General features: G+C 44.8%; 2 protein-coding genes across 4 annotated transcripts; one reads left to right on the top strand and one right to left on the bottom strand.

Annotated features, from left to right (window-relative positions):
- Positions 1-519: 519 nt before the first annotated feature.
- zfhx2 (zinc finger homeobox 2) lies at positions 520-12,980 on the bottom strand. 2 transcript variants are annotated; one of them, XM_008292786.1, is made up of 5 exons: positions 12,870-12,980; positions 10,698-10,856; positions 9,488-9,548; positions 4,910-9,123; positions 520-3,697 (listed from the first exon to the last, which is right to left on the bottom strand). In XM_008292786.1, exons 1-5 carry the CDS (start codon positions 12,873-12,875, stop codon positions 3,275-3,277), a joined length of 4,863 nt encoding a protein of 1,620 aa, XP_008291008.1. In that variant the 5' UTR covers positions 12,876-12,980; the 3' UTR covers positions 520-3,274. The 2 variants fall into 2 exon arrangements, with proteins under 2 accessions (XP_008291008.1, XP_008291007.1); XM_008292785.1 differs by lacking the exon at positions 12,870-12,980 and adding an exon at positions 12,305-12,399.
- Positions 12,981-13,616: 636 nt separating this feature from the next.
- On the top strand, positions 13,617-17,477 carry thtpa (thiamine triphosphatase). Of its 2 annotated transcripts, none has more exons than XM_008292778.1 (4): positions 13,617-13,696; positions 15,470-15,539; positions 15,800-16,297; positions 16,432-17,477. In XM_008292778.1, the coding sequence occupies exons 2-4, from the start codon at positions 15,470-15,472 to the stop codon at positions 16,530-16,532; spliced, it is 669 nt and encodes a 222-aa protein (XP_008291000.1). In that variant the 5' UTR covers positions 13,617-13,696; the 3' UTR covers positions 16,533-17,477. The 2 variants fall into 2 exon arrangements, with proteins under 2 accessions (XP_008291000.1, XP_008291001.1); XM_008292779.1 differs by having other exon boundaries at positions 13,624-13,706.
- The last annotated feature ends 565 nt before the right edge of the window (positions 17,478-18,042 follow it).

Below are 18,042 nucleotides of genomic sequence, written 5' to 3'. Positions count from 1 at the left end.
GTTTATTTACTTAAACGTGTATATAAAAAAGGCGAGGACTCTACGCGAGAGCGGCGGCGTCCCTTCAGTTCAGAAATGGAAGCCAGGGGCGGAGTCATGTATCACTGCAGGCGTAAAACTCTCGATCCCATTGGTCGACGCGTGATCTTAGACCCACCTCTGTGCTGTCTGCCGCGATCCTATTGGCCAAATGCGCAGGATGTTCCGGTTCTGAAATGGCATGTGCGCCTTTAATTGGATTACGTTTCCGTCAATCATATCCTTTTCAGTCATAAGTAAGCTGGCAGGGCCAATTGTTTAGCAAATTAATTCCAGGCACATTTTGAGTGTGTCATTTATTTTGTTTCCTCCGGTGTGACCTCAGTGACCTTTGTTGAAATCTTTTACAGTCTGTTGTTCCAATGTACCACTTAGGTAAAACCTCCAATTACACAACGGTTCTATTAGGACACTTAGGCCTCTGACACACACACACACACACACAAGCGTCCCAGTTGTGTTCCAATCAAACAGATGCACTTTGTTGTTCAACTGATTTTATTTTTTTTCTGTATATCAAAGAAAGCATAATGGAGACCAAACACAAAAAAGGCAGGTACAAGTGAGGAGGAAAAATAAGCTTAATCAAAAATCTAACAATTCATAACAACACTGCCACTATTATTGTTCAATATTCATAGGAATACCATACTCTTTTTGAGCAGAGAGGTGGCATTTTAAAACCATTATGGATCAATAATAATCAAAAAACAGTGATGAGTAGTAAGAATAAATCGTATAAGTAGTAGTACAGTTATAACAATAGTGATAATCAAAGTGACAATGAAACAAAAGAGAATAAAAAGCAGATCTCCATAAAAACGTATCTAGTTTGGACAGTGCAACACCGTGTCTGTGTGTGTGCGTATGTGTGTGTGTGTGTAATCCCAGTCTTGAGGTTCAAGCACTCCAGTCCTTGCTTTACACACAAGATACAGTTTCCAATTATTACTCGTCGAAGGTCATTCGTTACCCTCCCGGTCTCAGAACCACACCAAATGACTCTCCTAATGTTGCGGTAATGGCTGTGTACGTTTGAAAATGTCTGTAGCTTGTGCAAAAATTGTGGACTTAGTGCAAGTGTCAAGCCGTGGGATGTCCTTTACAGTTTGCATTTACGAACACCTCTCCTGCTCTCTGTCGACCTAAAGATTGCTTTTTGGTTTTTTGAATGACAGAAAGCAAAGGGAGGATTACTTTGGAATATCAGTTATTTTTTTTAATATATTTCTTTACAAAAAGTTCATGTTTTAGTTTTGCATTTTGTTAAAACTATCAATAGTAACATTAATATACAACTTAAATTGAAGGAAAACATCTTTAGTATGTTATGTGTCCTTCAACACAGCACCATCTTATTAGCTCTCAGTCAACGCATTTTGAGTTTCCTAATTCGCTTCCTAGATTTGAGTATCTGTCAGTCCCTCGAGGAAACTAGTAATAACCAACCGTCTCCCTTGTCGTGGTTTCCAGATATAAGATCTCATTTCACAGCACATACATAACCAGGATCGCTCTCTCTCTGCTTCAAAACTGAACAAAATGAGGGGAACACAAGTATGGGAAACAGCTCGTTTCAAGCCCTGTTCTCTCAGTTCCAGAGGTTTGGCTTTTGACCTAAATAAAAATCAGCTATGCCAGTTTTATTTTTTTAATTGCTTCTATTTTTGTTTGTATAAATACTGGACTAAATAAAATGAGTACTTAACTTTCCTGTCTTATACACAGTATTCATGGCAAAGGAAATTTAGGAAATCAGTCTGACCCTCCGGTGCCAGATGAGGGTGAAATTAATTCACCAATATTACACGAGGATCACCTGGGCTTGAATTTATATACCTGGTGGTGTTTCCTCTTAAGGCTGTCATATTTTGTAACACACCCACAGTAGGTGTAAAAAAACATTTATCTTCCCCCAACAGGCCTGAAGAGCTACGTTCCAAAATGAGACACACATTTGGGTGAAGAGTGAAATTTACAGCATCAAGAAAAAATAAAAATGAAATAAAAAAATCGGATGTGAAAGCAAGATAGCTGAATACAGTCCTTGGCCGAGAGAATGCTGACAACTTTACAGGCAGGATTTGCGATGCTCTAGATAATAGAATATAACATTCTGAGATATTTCCCCATCAAAAAAAACAAAATGAATGTAAAAGCATTTTGGAACAAAGCTCTTCTTCATTTATAGAACCAGGTCAGATTTTTGCACAATTATTATGCTCACACCTAAAGCACGTTTCATTTGATTAGCAAAAATCAATTTTTTTTTTTTCTCTTTTCTTCTCCACGTGACTTCTATTAAGGCATCCGACATGCATCATCGTGTCTTTCCATAAAAAGACACCTGCATTAGAATGCTTAAAAACATTTCAAACAATGTAAAATGTGTCAAAGTGCGGTATGCTAAAGATTCTACTTTCCTCAGCCTCTTTTTGCGCTGTCTATTTGGATTGTCGTGAAACTATGAACGTGTAAATGGGGGACAATTCAACAGCTCTTTTTCTCTCTAAAGTACCTCTTTTTATATCCCAAATGAGCAGACACAACACTCTTCAGATCGCACTCCTGTAGCAAATAAAAAGGTGACAGTTAATACCAGTTCTTCCTCTCCCAACGGTTCAGTCCAGTCATATTATATCCAAGCAATCTTTTGCCCTTGATGTGAAAGTAGGCATGAGAAAAACAATTCCACAGGAGCAAACTGGGAGTTATTAATGTGAGTATTTCATGTTATTATCCCAACAAAAAAAAAAAAAAAAGTGTTTCCGGGCCCGCCGCGGCCGCTGCCAAAAGGGAAACACTTGCATCAGTCTTTCGGGTAGAACAGCTCAAGCATGGCAAGTTGAGTGCCTTTACAAATTATAGGAAGGTCATAGAAGTAAGGTAATACATAACCACAGGGTTAGGACCAAAAATGTATGGAGAAAGTGTGCGAGGATCGAGGGGGACTCGAGAGGGTTTCGTCACTCATCAGACAGCGACTGAATAAGCGACAAGCAGCATGGAAAGAGTCTGCTGTTGTGTGTTTGATTCCAGGTGAGCTCTGCTGATTAACGGATATCAAGTCAGTGAAGGTAGAGCAAAAGGATAGAGGGTGCAGGGGGAGCCGGCGTCAAAAACTAAACAATATTAGCTTTTGAGGATTAGTGCTCAAATTTGTTTATTAAAATCTGAGGAGCCCAAATGGGTCCAACAATAGTCAGTGTGCAGACCAATCCTGATCTGAGTCTTTTTAACTGTTGCTGGTGGCCGTCGCTGCAGGCAACTCCACGACGATCTCCCCTGCAGAACCAGAGCTGGTTACAGTAGTGGTGAGAGAGCCCGGCGCGCCACCGCCGGGTCCGCTGTTACCGGTTCCGTTCTTGTTGACGAGCGCCGTCGGCTGGCCAAAGTTAGTGGTTCTCAGGGTTGCCAGGTGACGTGGGGAGAAGACGTGGGCTCTGGCGGCCGCCCGGGATTCAAAGGAGACGTTGCAGGCGTCGCAGCGGCCCGTCAGGGTCTCCTTTGGCACTGGCTGGCCGGCCACCGGGGAAGCTGGAGGTTCAGTAACCGTGAGCTGAACGGGCTTGGGAAGGATGGGCCGATTGGCTTTGAGAGCGTTGTACTGCAGGTAGCTTCCTGAGCTCATGTCCACTTTGCCTCCTGACAGAGGAGACTGAGAACCGGGAGACACAACCAGACAGGGAGAGAAGAAAAAAAACTTTAATCTTTTATCTGCTCAAGTTTGGCGTAATTTCAGACTGAACACAACAAGTCTACGACTGCTACAGGTGCATTGGAGCAAGTTTCTATTTCGGATAGTAATTTAAGTCGCACTGTTTTCTTTACAGACAGCCCAACGTGTTTGACTAATATTAAACTGAGCAATTAGACAACTCTTATAAATACACACAGTCAGAGATGTGGACTTTTCTTAGCGTGTATTAGACCAGTGATGACTTTATACCCCAAAACCTGTCAGGTGACTGCTTCTGCTTTATTTTAAATGTGAAAACTACACAATTTAATTTAGTAAGAAACTGTAAAAGCTGATTTAAAAAAACAAAACAAAACAGATTTTTCACTTTTCAACAATCTTTGAACTAATTGTGTTCAACGTCTGGATTTTTTATAAAAATCACTTTGTTCTAGATCTCTTATTTTTAAAAACTGCCAAAATAAACTGTTGGCTTTAACCAGATTCTGTGAAAAAAAAAAAAAGCTGCAACCAACAGTCACAGAAATTCGGTGACTTTCTGGCTGAACTGCAGGCTGTGTTTACTCAGAGCAGATAGGAGACGAGGACAGAAACTAATTAAAAACCTAAGTAGTTTAATGTCTACAGTTGTTATCTACGCTTTCCCCCTCATTTTTCTAAAATAAATAAACTTCAACTTTATTTTTTTATGACCCGTGTCACACCACACAGAGCTTATTCCTGAGGTCTCTCTACTTCTAGCCATGTTGGTGCTGTTCCCATAAAGTTGCACGACTTCAACGCAGGAGTTCAGAGGAATAAATAGAAATCCTGTATGAAAACACCAGACTTCATATTAACCAGGTTAACCATCACTTCATGTTATTCATGAGTTTCTCATGTGGTCTTACAGGCTGCTCATTATTATTGAAACAAATACTGAGATAATTATATTACATCAGTACATATATTATAACACAGCAGATGCATGAAGAATCACAAAACTTGTATTTTGTTGTCAGTAGTGAATTGCACACCTGTAATGGTTTATTTGAAAGAGCAGCGATGTCATGTGTTGCACAAAACATTTTTTTTCACTGATCCACCTGGCTGTGGATTCCACCAAACCTTTTCTAATGTGTTCCTACGGAGTCGTTTTTCCAGGACTAACTTGTCTCGCTGCCAGCTTACCATTTTCTCCTGCTGCAGCCTCCAGCGTTTCTCCTTGGCTCTCGTGTTCTGGAACCAGATCTGCACCACCTTGAGCGGCAGGTTGAGCTCGGTGCCAATCGCCTCGCACTCCATGGCGTTGGGGTGGGCGCAGGTCTCGTAGCACGACTGCAGAATGGACAGCTGTAGGCAGGACAAGTGAGTGCGCGGCCTGCGGCTGGATGAGTGGGGCAGGAAGCTGCTTTCTGTTGGGCTGGATTTAGCTACAACTGGCGTGGAGGGGCTGGCCACTTTGGCAGAGCTGGGGGTATTTGGGCTGACTGGTGCAATGCTGGGGGTGGGGGGAGGGGGGATGGTACGAGGAGCTGTGTGTGTGGGAAGAGCCAGTTGTTCTCTTGATAGAGTGTTGATCTTAATTGGGACTTTGGGGGTCCAGTAGTTCAGCCCGTTCTGTTTCTGTGGCACCACTGTTGAGGCTGCAGGCCTGTTGTTGATGGGGGTCGTGGGCAGCTTCGGCACCATGCGGTTTGTGGTCCCTGGTCCGAGACCCATCTCGTTTTCATTGTCTTTCTCCTCGTCGGTCTTTTCTTCCTCGCTCTCCTCTTCTTGCTTTCTTTTCTGGGCCGGCCGCGGCGCGATGGGAACGAGATCCTTGGGTGGTGCTAAAAGGACGGGGGTATTGACTTTGGGTGCAACTTTAACCATGGTGACGTTGCTGGTGGTTTCGAGCTTGGTCTTTGGCACTGCAGAAGCACTGCTGCTCACAGGAGACACTGTGGTCGAGGAAACGACCTCCTTGGGTTTGATAGGAACGGGAGTTATTTTTTTCACCACGGCCGGTTTGCCCAACTCCTTCACTGGCTCTCTGTCCGTCTTTATGAGGGTGCGCACAATCGGAGTCGTTGTAATGCCCCCTGTATTGCTCCCAGTATTGTTTGAAGCAGGCTTGTTGGAGAATATGGGTTTGGAAAGAGGCCAAGTGAATTTGATGAGGGGTTTGCCAACTGCAGCCAAGGTCCCGTCGCTGATGAACCGGACCTCACCTTTTCTTTCCCTCGCCCTCATGTTCTGGAACCATATCTGAACGACCTTCTTTGGAAGGTGGACCCACTCTGAAATCTGTTCAAACTCATGTTTCCCAGGATTTGGGTCTTTGAAGTAGCAGCCGTACAGAATGTCAAGTTGCTCAGCTTGAATGATGGTCCTTGAACGCCGCATGTCCCGGTACCGTTTACCTTTCGACTTTCTCTGCTGCTGCTCCTGCTCCCTCTCCTTTTCCTTCTCCCTCTCCTTTTCTCGCTCCCTTTCCAACAGCGTAGCGTTCATCTTCTCTGCCGCCCTCATGTAAATACTAGACTTTGTCATATTACTGCAGTTGACCAGACTCATGCTGCTGTTGGAAGAGGGCAAGCCAGAGACCGGTTCAGGCTTAACCTGGACCACCACCAGACCTTTGGATGTGGGCCTCAGGCCGAGCCCGTCCAGCAGCTGTCCCTTCTGCGCTGCAATTTTGTCAGCCAGAGACGAGGAGGAAGAAGCGGATTTTGAGTTGTTTTTTCCCATACTGAGATCCAGAGCGGACTCACAGTCGTCACCATTGGACAGGTAGTGAGACGTTTGGTTGAGAGAGGAGAGAGACTGCGAGAGGAGAGAGCTGGAGAAGCGTGTGATGGTCGGTGGGTTGGGGAAGATGGGTATTTTGTTCCCATCTCCAACCATGGAAGGAGTAAGAGAGAGGACGTAGGGGCTGAGAAACTGAGTAGAAAAGGGAGCGAGGGATAATGGAAGCGAGTGGAGGGCACTGGTTGGCATCTCATGGTGGTCCATAGCGTGGGACTGTGAACTTGGGGGATCCCCTTGAGCCTCCAACTCTAGATCCACGTCTGGGTCCTGCCTCTCCTTCTTCACCTCCACCTCATTGCGCTCAAACTCCCCCTTTCGTTTTTTCCTCTTGGCCCTCTGACCACCTCCACCCTCCTCGTCTTCGTATTCGTCCTCTGCATCAGACAGAAACACAGTTGTGGAGCGCAACACCTTTCCACCGACTGACCCCTTATCGCCGTGGACCTCCCGCTGTGCTTCATCTTTCACAGGACTTTCGGGGCCTTCCCTGAAAGACCCATTCTGACTTTCCTCATCAGAAACGATGACAGAGGTGTAGACCTCGTTTTCTGAGTCAGACGTGAGACAGGAGTCCCCCTGACCCTCCCTTCCCACATCTCTCTGTTTGCGTTTCCCTCTTGTGCTGGACAGATCTATGGCCTGACTCCCTGAAGCCTCAGCATCATCCTCACCCTCTGCTATAATCAGTGAGTTCTCCTCATCATCATAGTCATTATCAGAACCCTGGCTGTGTCTCGTAAATTCTGCCTGCTGATCTAACTCGGTCGCCCTCTGTCTCTGTTTGGCGTGCCGGGCTTGGGTCAGCCACCTGCGTACCTCTTCCTCAGACAGACCCACCTCTCTGCCCAGCGCCTCACAGTCCTCATGGGGAGGACTTGCAGCGTCAGCCTCACTACGCGACTCAAAGAAGGCCCAGAGAACCTCCGACTGGAACTCTGACAGCACTGGAAGGTCTGGATAAATGGATCCCATTGTATTACAATGGAGTCGAGTTTGGTTGTTAGTTAAGGCATTTGTACTCGGGCTGGATTTTGGGGTGCCAACAGAGCCACAAGGGCTTGTGCCCGATTGTGATTTCTGAGGAGTAGAATCAGGGCTAAGCGTAAGGTTTAAATTTACAGGACTGAGGCTTGAGTTGCTGGGCACAGATGCAGGAGGCGAGAGGTTGTTATTGCGGAGGCTCTTCTCTGTGCCCGCTGGAGAGAGATTCAGGCTCGTCGCTTTATCACCTTCCAGGTCCAACTGATTAGTTGAGCTGTCTCCATCTGTTGTGCTATCTCCATGTGGCTTCCCATTGTCTTCATTATTCTCAACCTTCACTTTGCTTTCTATATTAGGAGACTGTGCAAATTCTTTACTGCTCTCTTCCTTAGGTTTCTCTGCAGACCGGTTCGGCCCGTCTTTGATCTGATCTGAGCCCTTCGCTTCAGCTGTCTCCTCACTGTCCAGCCTTTCTTGTTCTCTGTCACACTTTACAGTCTGTGTCTGCTCTTCTGGACAGGGCTGTATGTTTGTTGGAACTCCTGCAGAGGGCCACTGGTTCTGTAAGCTGCTAAGTCTTTGGGTTAGGAGGGCTTGCTGGGCTGTGCTGAGACCTACGAATGGCACACACTGGGTAAGGAGCTGGCCTTGCTGGTTCTCTTGGTGCTGCTGAGTTTGGGCTTGCAGCCCATTTAAGATCAAGGGCATGACCATTTGGGGCTGAGGCACGAGCTGAGGTGCAGCGGCACCAGGAGCAGCACCAGCCGCGAACAAAGAGGGGAGGAGGGAGTGCGAGAGCGTGTTGGGACTTGATGTAAGGAGGGTGAGAAAGGCTGAGACCGCCTGAGCGGAGGCCACAGGGGAGGTGAGGAGGGAGGGAGCCACTTGTGAGGTTGAAATCTGTTCTCCTTCTTTTGCAGTAGTCACCACCAGCGTCCCAGGAGCAGCGCAGTTGGTGGAGGTAACTAACTGACTGCTTCCACTTCCAGACGTGGTCACTACAGTGTTCGGAGAACTGGTGCTGCCTCTCAAACTAGCAGTAGCCACGGCACTGTTTGCAGCATGTGCAGCAATTCCAGCGTTTCTGCTGCGGGTCTGGTGCAGGACAGACTTCATATGGCTCTCGAGGGTGATGGCATGATTGTAAGAGACTCGACACACAGCACACTGGTAGGGTTTGTTTGAAATGTATGGCCGAGACAGGACTTGAACCGCGGGAGTCTGGGGGCTGCTCTCCGGACCTTGCTTTGCAGAGCCTGTTGTCATTCTCTGAATGTGGGATGCAGAGTTGTAATGAACACTCAAGGCAGTTCTGCTGGGAAAACTTTCCAGACAGGCATTGCATTTGAATGAGCGGGTGTTATTTTCAGCTGGCACACCATTTTTACCAACTGACTTTTCACTGGCGTCTGGGATTTCTGTGTTTTCAGTTGCATTTTGTTGTTTGGCTCCGGTGAGTGGATTTCCCTCCTCTTCTGGCTCCGGCTCAGCTTCACCTCCCTCCTGTTCGATTATTCTCTCTTCCTCCATCTCTTTGTCTCCGAGCGTCTGGGTAGCGTCTGCACTCTCGCTAGATTGGCAGGGGTCTGAACTGACGTCTTCGGCGTGCTTCAGCGGCAAAGATTCAGCATCTGATAAAATAAATACACATTTAACTTTGATGCTCTGTTAAATGGAGCCGATAACAAGAGGTTTGCACGCTGAATGCAGTTTGTGAGGGCGGCCAGACACTATTTTACCCACCTGCACCCGTGCAGCCCACATCAAGGGCAATTTTCTATTGTAAGTGCATTGCTTTGATTCCACCTTAAACCTTACTACATACAGTTTTAACAGCATTTTAGTGCCACAAATAGAAGCTAATTATAATAATAAAAAGTCTGTGATTGTACATCTAATCAGTGTGGTGACAGTAAAAAAAAAAAAAAAAAAAAGAAAAGCAAGTGTTATTACAGTGTCATCTCTGTGATTTTTAAAAGGAATCATCAATCTCACCTGAGGACTTTTGAGCACCTTTGTCCTCTTCTTTTCCACTGGCAGCCTGCTTTAGAACAGCCTGTTAAAGAGAAAAAGGAGAGAGTCAGCGCAATCACCGCCACAGCAGAACTTCCCTCTGCTCCCTCTCAGATGAGCCGAATGCCACACTGGAGCTTTTGAGCGGCACAACATTCGGGCGTGACTCAATGATGTGTGGTTATATTACACATAGCAAGCCTGGCGAGCCTTTAATTTGCAAACTACCCTAAAGGCATAAATTCAACCATCTTTGATCAATTCATGCACCAATAATACTCCCTGCGTTTCTTAAGACTAAACACTGCTAAGCTATCATGGCTCGCGACAAACGGCTCATTCATTGAGGTGCTGTCCTTTTTTTCTTTTCTTTTTTTTAAACTTTGCTGCCTACTCAACAAATACTTTCAAAGTGAGATACTTGGTGACTAGATCAAATCAATGACATATTAAAACTATTAAAACAACAGAGTGCACAAAGGGAATTTGCACAAACAAGCAATAAAAGCAGCAAACGGTGGATTCAAGAGTGACAACTCTAAATTCTGGGTATTGATAGATTGTGTAGAAATCAGTGTATTTCTTCCCTTATTATGGGTAAACAGTTATCAAACAAGTAAGTAAGAGGATTTTTGGAATCTCAATTTAAGAATTTCATAGTTGTTTTTTTGTTTAAGACATGTAGAAAGGCTGAATAAAACACTTAGCCACATTATTTAATAGTGAAATCCTGGGTAAATGTAGAAGACGGGGATAAACGATGATGAAGATTTGGGTTTAATAAAACTGCAGTCTTACTTGTGTTTGTTTTTTTATTTTTCAAGTACAACCAAACCAGGGGATTAATTTTTTTTGAAAAAAGGAAAAAGAAAAAGAAGAAGCAGCACCCACCCATCTATCAAAAAACTTTTCATATACCATAATATTTACATCAAAGGGTGGACTAACTACCCAGAATCAAATTAAAAGGTCTTGTGGATTCGATTAAATTGATTTAATTAAAATATTTTTTGTCTAACCTCTGCATATGAGGCGGCAACAAGTGGGCTCTTTACACATTATGCACATAATTAATTTATGACCCAGTGTGATCGGGTCGTACCACTAAAGCTGAACAACAAAATGTTGGGGAGGAGGGAAACATGCAAATCCAGCCATAAGTTATGACAGTCGGTATCTCGGCCACACTCACAATGTCCAGCAGTCTGTCGACACACGATGGAAGTACGCTGTGTTGCTCTGTGAGATGCAGCGACAGGGAAGATCTGTCCGGTTGGCCTTTTTGGCACAGGGGGCACAACCACTCTGCCACCCCATTCCTTTCACTGCAAACCTTCTCTCCAGACTCCTCCTGAGGAACAGAAGCAAACGTTAAGAGAGAAATCTGCTGTATGAAGTTTAGCACAGAGCAAAGAAAGAAATGCAAAGAAGTCATGTCATGCGACCGGTTATCAAGCAGGGAGCCGCACCAATCGAGATAAAAGTGTACTGTTACTGGTTTGTTGTGCACCTCGGCTGGGTGACCTGCATTGCTGTGCGGGGCAATTTGAACCCACCAATGAGGAGCCGGGAATACTCCTCAATTGGCTCCAACAAACAAAGTAATCCTGGGTCAATATCATAATCTCATGGAGCTCCATTTCAGATTTGTTCTCTATGGAGGTTCCCACTATTTTGTCTGCAAACATTATCACATTACACAATTATGTAATTGCTCAAATGGCACCTTTGTGATGTGAAAGAGTGGAGTGGCTACAAGATCAGTTGTGTCACACCTGATCTGACATCACAAGTACACACAAATTGCATTAAACGAAGTCTACACTCCATGCAAACCACATCATGCACTGGCTGACAATCCACAATGAGCACATTGTCACTCCGGCCGCTCGTCTTCCACCAGTTTTGACAGATTCGAGGAACACGTGGCCAATATATTACATATATTCCGAGATCATGCTGCATTAGCTCAACATGCATGATGACAAAACTGCGAGCCCCGTGCAGCTCGGGGGGAAACCAAGCAGCCCACCAGCCCGATGTTTTCAACCACACAGCCTCGCCGTGTTCCTCCGCAAGCATTCGTGATCCAAGACGCAGCCAAGAAAGCAAATCATGCCCATGAGGAGGAATACCAACACAGCGACCGTCCTCACTTCCTCGTCATGCCAATTAGCAAGCTAGCAGGGTAATATGACCAGATAATATCCCGACGAGTCTCTATCTGCCGAGTGTGTCCCGTTGAAAAGCTCCCCGTCACGAGTTTCATAATTAAAAGCCGAGATACGAGCAGATTGACGTCTTCTTGTCCGTAGCTGGCTAATTAACGAGCAGTCTAATTAGCTATGCCGACCAGAGACGAATCAATTAGCTAGCAGGCTAGGTTGTGAAGCCCCCCTGTAACGTCGCATTACAGTGGTGTTTGTGGAAATGCTGGTTAGTTTGCTGAAAATAACCCCGCAGTGATATCCATACTTGTCCCAAACTGCAAAAGACGGGGCAGGCGTCAGCACAATCCGGTCCGCGGCGCTCGGTAGGGCTGGGCGCTCATTAAATTAATAAACAAAAGGGCTCGAGCTATTAACAGTCGTGTCACTTTGCTAGCTAGCCTGTTAGCTGGCAGGGATAATTAACCGCTCCTCAAACTGTCTCCAACTGGCCGCCCTCCACTCCCGACAAACTCCGGCCGGGCCAGGTGGGAGCAGCGGCTCCGGCACACCGCTCCGCTCCAGCCCGGATCAGAAAAATACACTCAGTAGGCTTCACATCCGAAACCTCGGCCTCGAGTGAGCTCCTTACCCCTCTGATTGTGGGCTGCCAATCGGGCATGTAGTGTTGCACCGCCCGCCGCCTGCTGCTCAACAGCGCAAATTGAGGCCTAGCCGGACTAAAGCCATTTAATTAATGAACGTGGGCTCCGTTTACAGATGTGTTAGGAACACTCGCACCCCCTCCTCCCTCGCCGCCCAGCAGACCCCCTTTTGACGCGTCCTAGCGCTCGAATCCATACGTTAAACACTCGCCGTGCAACACATGGCCATTTAAACTATCGTTTTCACAGCTTTGCGCCGTAATTGGCGAAAGAATTAAACGCTAAAAAGCGACTTGAAAGCGGAGTACGTGCGCCGCGGTCGCCTCGACGATGGGGGTGGGTGTAGGGAGAGGAGGCGAAAGAGAGGCGAGAGGCAGAAAAAAGTTTGGGATTTAATGTTGGATTTCTATAAGGGATCGGATTAGTATGGGGCACGATCCGTCGTTCGCTCGATCCCCTGCCAGTCGCAGGCCACTCTCCCCGCTCCGAGTCGGCACAATTAACCGAACGGCGTTTAATTAAGTTCGGAGCAATTAGCTAATGCGTTTTTACCTGCATGGTCGCCGCTCCAGCACGCACACACACACACGCTTCCTCTGTGGCTCCTCAGAAGTGAAAAGTTTTCTTGCCAGCCCTCCCTCTCTCTCTCTCTCTCTCTCTCCCTCTCTCTCCCTCTCCCTCTCTCTCTCTCCGGTTCTCCCCCTCCCTTCATTCGCCCTATCCCTCTCTCCTTCCCCTCTTCCCTCTAGTAAACAGACCACAGCTCCCCCCAAGGCTGATTGCTGACATTCAGAAGGGACAGACACGGCTATCAAATCCCTTATGTAACCCCGCAGACATTACACATTATTAATGTATGCACAAGCACCGATTGGGCAATAATTAACAAACAAAAAAAGCCTAATTTTTTTATTTTTTTATTTTTTTAAAGTCTGCCGGATGCTTAGATTACACGGAATCCCCACCCTTTTAATGCTCATTTTCACATTAAAGGTGAATAATAAATGAGTCCCCATTCTGCCAAGTTGGATTGTCACAAAAGAGAGTGACGACTTAATTAAAGCTGAATAATAGAGATGGGCTCCGGCCTTCCGCACGAATCATGACATGTTTTCAATCAAATGATAGGTGTGGCGCACATCAACAGTCGACTGTGTGGGATAAATATTTATGAAGCGGAGCGGATTAAAACTGCACCATCTGTACGGAGCGCTGCGTTTACTGGGACGGCCGCTGATGTTCCCGAACGCCCTCGTAGGTGTCCCCCGATCGCGCCTGTGCGAAATAAACTTTGCTGACGTGTTGGGGGCTGCACGGATCGATCCCTCGCTCGGTTTTCAGCGCCGAATTGCTCGGATTTGAGGATCGGACGCGTCGAGGTGCGTGGAGGTGCGGGTCGCCGCCTTCGTGGGCATTTTTTAACACTCCGTGGTTCACTTTGGTGATTTTGGAGTGGAGTTCGTGCGTGAGTCCGAGCAGCTGATTCGAGTTTGATTGTGAGGCAGGTGCGAAGGGCTACAGGAGCTGCTTGGAGGGATATAGTTAGTGCAACTATAATAGTTTAATTTTTAACATTTGCATGTAATAAGAGGCGTGAAAACCAAGTGATTGAACGAAGCTAAAGCTGTGAGTGCCTGCAGACAGGAGAGGCTTAAGCCCAGTCCAGGAGTGTTGAGATTTTAACCTCATAATTGCACCATTTTCAGGTTATTTCAGCGCATAAATGAATAAAGAGACACTGTGTTCTGGGTAAAATAAGGTCATCCCTCCTTCTTTCTGTGCCACATTAATATCACAGTGCAGCCAGGCTACACCTCAAACCGTGCACCTAATTTAGTCTTATTTATATGAGTCACATTGCTATAAATATTTGCACAGTGGAGATTTTTAAAAAAGACTTCACAGATCCTTTAAATAGTGCAGAAGTAGAGGTGCTGGTGCTAGTGGGGGGGGTGAGGAGGAGGAGGTCACCCATTAAGTCCTATAACACAATACCCTAAATAAATAACTAATAATAATGAGAGCCCATCTGCTGTCTGTGTTGCTGACAACAACAACAAAAATCTGATCTAACTACAGCAGCTTACAGTGGAACAATAAAACGTGTTTCAATTGTTACTCAGCTACCTGCTGTCATATTAATTTAATGATTAGAGAGGTCACACTGCACACGCCGTTATGGGGAAGCATCCATAATGATCTCACAGCTGCACATGTCAGACTGTGAAACGGAAAAATCTACCTTATAACACACTTTATGTTTATATATTTCAGTGTTTTTTTTAAATGTATTCTCTCATACTGTATTTGAGGCGCTTTAATGGTAATGACAGATGAATAAATCAAGGGCTGCTTTTTTTTTTTTTTTACACAATGTAAAAATACTAATTTACAATAAAAACTCGATTTAAGTGAAAGTGCAGACACCTGAAGAAGTTTATATCATTATTATATTGTAATAACACTGTTTAATCGAACTGGGTTTGCTGGTGCATCAGTTTTGTAGGAAGTGAAACTAGAAATTTATGCTTTTTAATAGTTTTTCAAGTCGTGTTTTGGTAGTCGATCTTAATGTCTGCTGTTGGTACATTAAAGAGCTCAGACGTCTAATGACACAATGCAAAGTCCTGCATAAACTGTATGTAAGTCAGTGTTTCGTTAGTGGAACTTCATTTCCAGTGTTATTAAAAATTTATAACAAATAGTCGATAAAGAAGACTTTATCTACCACTAAAACTAAAACTAAAGTGATCCACATCAGGCCAGATGTCACCTTGAGGACATCAGAACTGGTGAAGAGAGTAAACTGTGGCTGTCACACAGGCAGGACGACGTGAATCTGAGTTTAAAGCCAGACCTGCTGCATACCGTATGTCTGTAACTGGAGCCTTAGTGATTTGCTAATGGCATGGTTTCAAGCTGCAATGCCAATCTGAAATCGATTAATTGTTAAGCCCCAGCATACCTCAGTGTAAACACAACGGTTATTTATTGATATTGCAATTGAGTCAGTCATTCCCTCCTGAAATGACCATTTTATTATACACAATTGACACTGTTCTATTTATTATCAGCCTTACGGTGGTTTACAATGAACGGGTTCACAATCCGGCCATGTTGTCGAAGCTGATCTTCCCATTTCAATATTTCAGATGAGTGTGGAAGTGGAGAGGAAGTTTTTGTGCAACGCCGACACCCTGAAAACACTGGAGGAGATCGGGGGTACGTGTTTATCCACCACACGTTCACACATGGGTGCATTTAGCTGACGCTGTGATCGGCGACAGCTTAGAAATGGTCACTGAAAGGCCTCTCCAACATTTAATGACACTAATTGCTGTGGTTGTTGTGTAACTATAGTGACTCTGGCCATCTGTCTCATGTTAATAATTAAGTTTAATTATCTGCATCAGCCTTGTTAGTGTTTTAATCATCCATTTTAAAAAATGATCCGTCTTCGTCCCGCTTCTTTTCTTCGGCAGTTTGTGTTGGCCAGCGGGACTTTCGTGACCAGTACTTTGACACCCCAGAGTTTGACCTGACTTTGAGAGACATGTGGCTGCGTAAACGTAAAGGATGCTGGGAGCTCAAGTGCCCGACAGCGGCGTCCAGCGGGACCGCAGAGCTGAGCGGGGAACAATCTCAAGCGGCAGCGCTGTGCACTCGTTACAAGGAGATAACCAATCTGCCTGAAATTCACCTGATAGTGAAGGAGGTCGTAAAAGACTCCTGTGAGGTCAGAGAGACAGAGGAGAGCGGCTCAGAGGGGGAAGAGTCTTGGCTGAGCAGCATGAATCTGGTTTGCTTTGCAGAGTTCACAACAGTGCGGCGGTCATTCACTTTAGAGGAGGAGGGGGTGCAGATAGATCTGGACCAAGCTGACTTTGGCTATCATGTGGGAGAGATAGAGGTCCTCATACCAGAGGGAGGAGATGTGCAATCTGCACTGGAGAAGATCAGAAAAACAGCTCAGCAGCTGGGTGAGCTTTCACACCGCTGAACCGTTTAGCGCATTTACTACCACGTGTTACGTTCACCAATATCATTATGCTCATCTGTGACACGGTTTTCTCTTCATTAGTCAAGATTTCCCTCTATTTCTTCTTCTTCACAGGCCTGACTGGAGATCAGCGAGTTGAAGGCAAAATGAACGTTTACCTTAAAAGAAACCATCCAGAGCACTACGCCAAACTGCTGAGCGCACATGTTTTGTAAAAGATATTAATCTGTGAAAAAGGTTTTAACTGTACAGTCGTAGCTGTAAAATGGAGGAATTATTTATTAGAAAAGTTGAACAAACTTTATTGAAATTCAATCGTGTCTACAATCGTGAAGATTCTTAAAACAAACCTGATTATCTTGAAGTTTTTGTGCACCTCGAACAAGTTTTTGTTGTTGTTGTTGTTCTAGCTATAATATGAGCAGTATATGAACACAGTAAATATCTGGGGTATCACACTGTCAGTCTACCACTGATGATGATTGTTTTCTCACTGTGAATAAAGACATGGAGTCACACAAAGACACTCCCACATGAGGAGCTGGTCACTCTGTGGTTCACAATGTGTGTCAAAGGTTGCCCTGAAGTCTCAGCGCTGGGACGCCACTCCTGCTGATTTCATAGTGAAGAAACCTCCCCGCTCTCATTACACATCTACTGTCTCTGCATCTAAGTCGTTTATAATCATTCATTTTAAATGTTTGGCACTGTGTTTGACCTGTAACCTGTTCTTATATTTTTATTCTTTGTATTTGCAGGAGTCTACTTTTACATACCAGCCTGCTTCACACATCTTATCTTATCTGTCAGTGACTTAGTTTTTAGCTTTAGTTTCTGACTTCCAGGATATTAATGATTAATTAATTAATTTATTCCTAACCAGTGTATTCATTTTACTTTGTTAAAACCTATGTCTATAAATTGACACAACAAACAGGGTTTTGAAGGACGAACTACACGCCATCCCACAAACAACAACGCAATATCTTTTGTCACTTTTGTTTGCCGTAGTAGTTTTATCAAGTCTTCTATTAAAATAACGGAGCTGACGACTATTTCCAAATAAGGCTGTGACACCACACAATTATTAAAAAGACTCACAACAGCGATGTTATTGTGATATCGATAGAAAATCTGAATAAAGCAATCAGTCAAATTGATCTTGAGCTTTAAAATGTGTTTCCTTGTCTTCTTTTTTTCAAATTAATTGCAATTAAAATGTGAGTATTGTTAAGGTGTCTAACCTAAACAGTGCTCTATGTTGTTCCTGAGTTGGAGCACCAACCAGGTAGTTACTGCTGCTAGATCACTTACACTATTAGCATACATTTATTATTAACATGATATCAATATTTCATTTTTTACCCTATTTCAAAGCAACATATTAATTTGGTTACACTCTAAATAGTAGCATAAGAGTATTTGTCATCTTATTATGGGACCTTTTGTTATACTAAATTTTTTAATGTTTTCCCACCTGCTGTCTGTGAAGATCCTCAGTCCTCCAGGTCATGCTTGTTCTCGTAGATTAATCCTAGCAACTGGACCTGCTTGAGTTCCTTGAAGACGTTCCACCTCTCATCCAGGAGGCTTCATCAGCTCTGACTGACTAGTTGGGAGTTCCACATACTGATATCCTGAAGGAGACATTAACACCTGAGTTTCGGTTTCAACTGGGGGTTTGTTGCTCCTCTCCCTTATTATGCGAGTCGTTAATGCACAAAG

This window comes from Stegastes partitus, unplaced genomic scaffold, assembly GCF_000690725.1.
Source record: "Stegastes partitus isolate 25-593 unplaced genomic scaffold, Stegastes_partitus-1.0.2 Scaffold832, whole genome shotgun sequence".
Classification (NCBI taxonomy): Eukaryota; Metazoa; Chordata; class Actinopteri; family Pomacentridae; genus Stegastes; species Stegastes partitus.
This window is presented reverse-complemented; position numbering and strand designations above follow the sequence as displayed.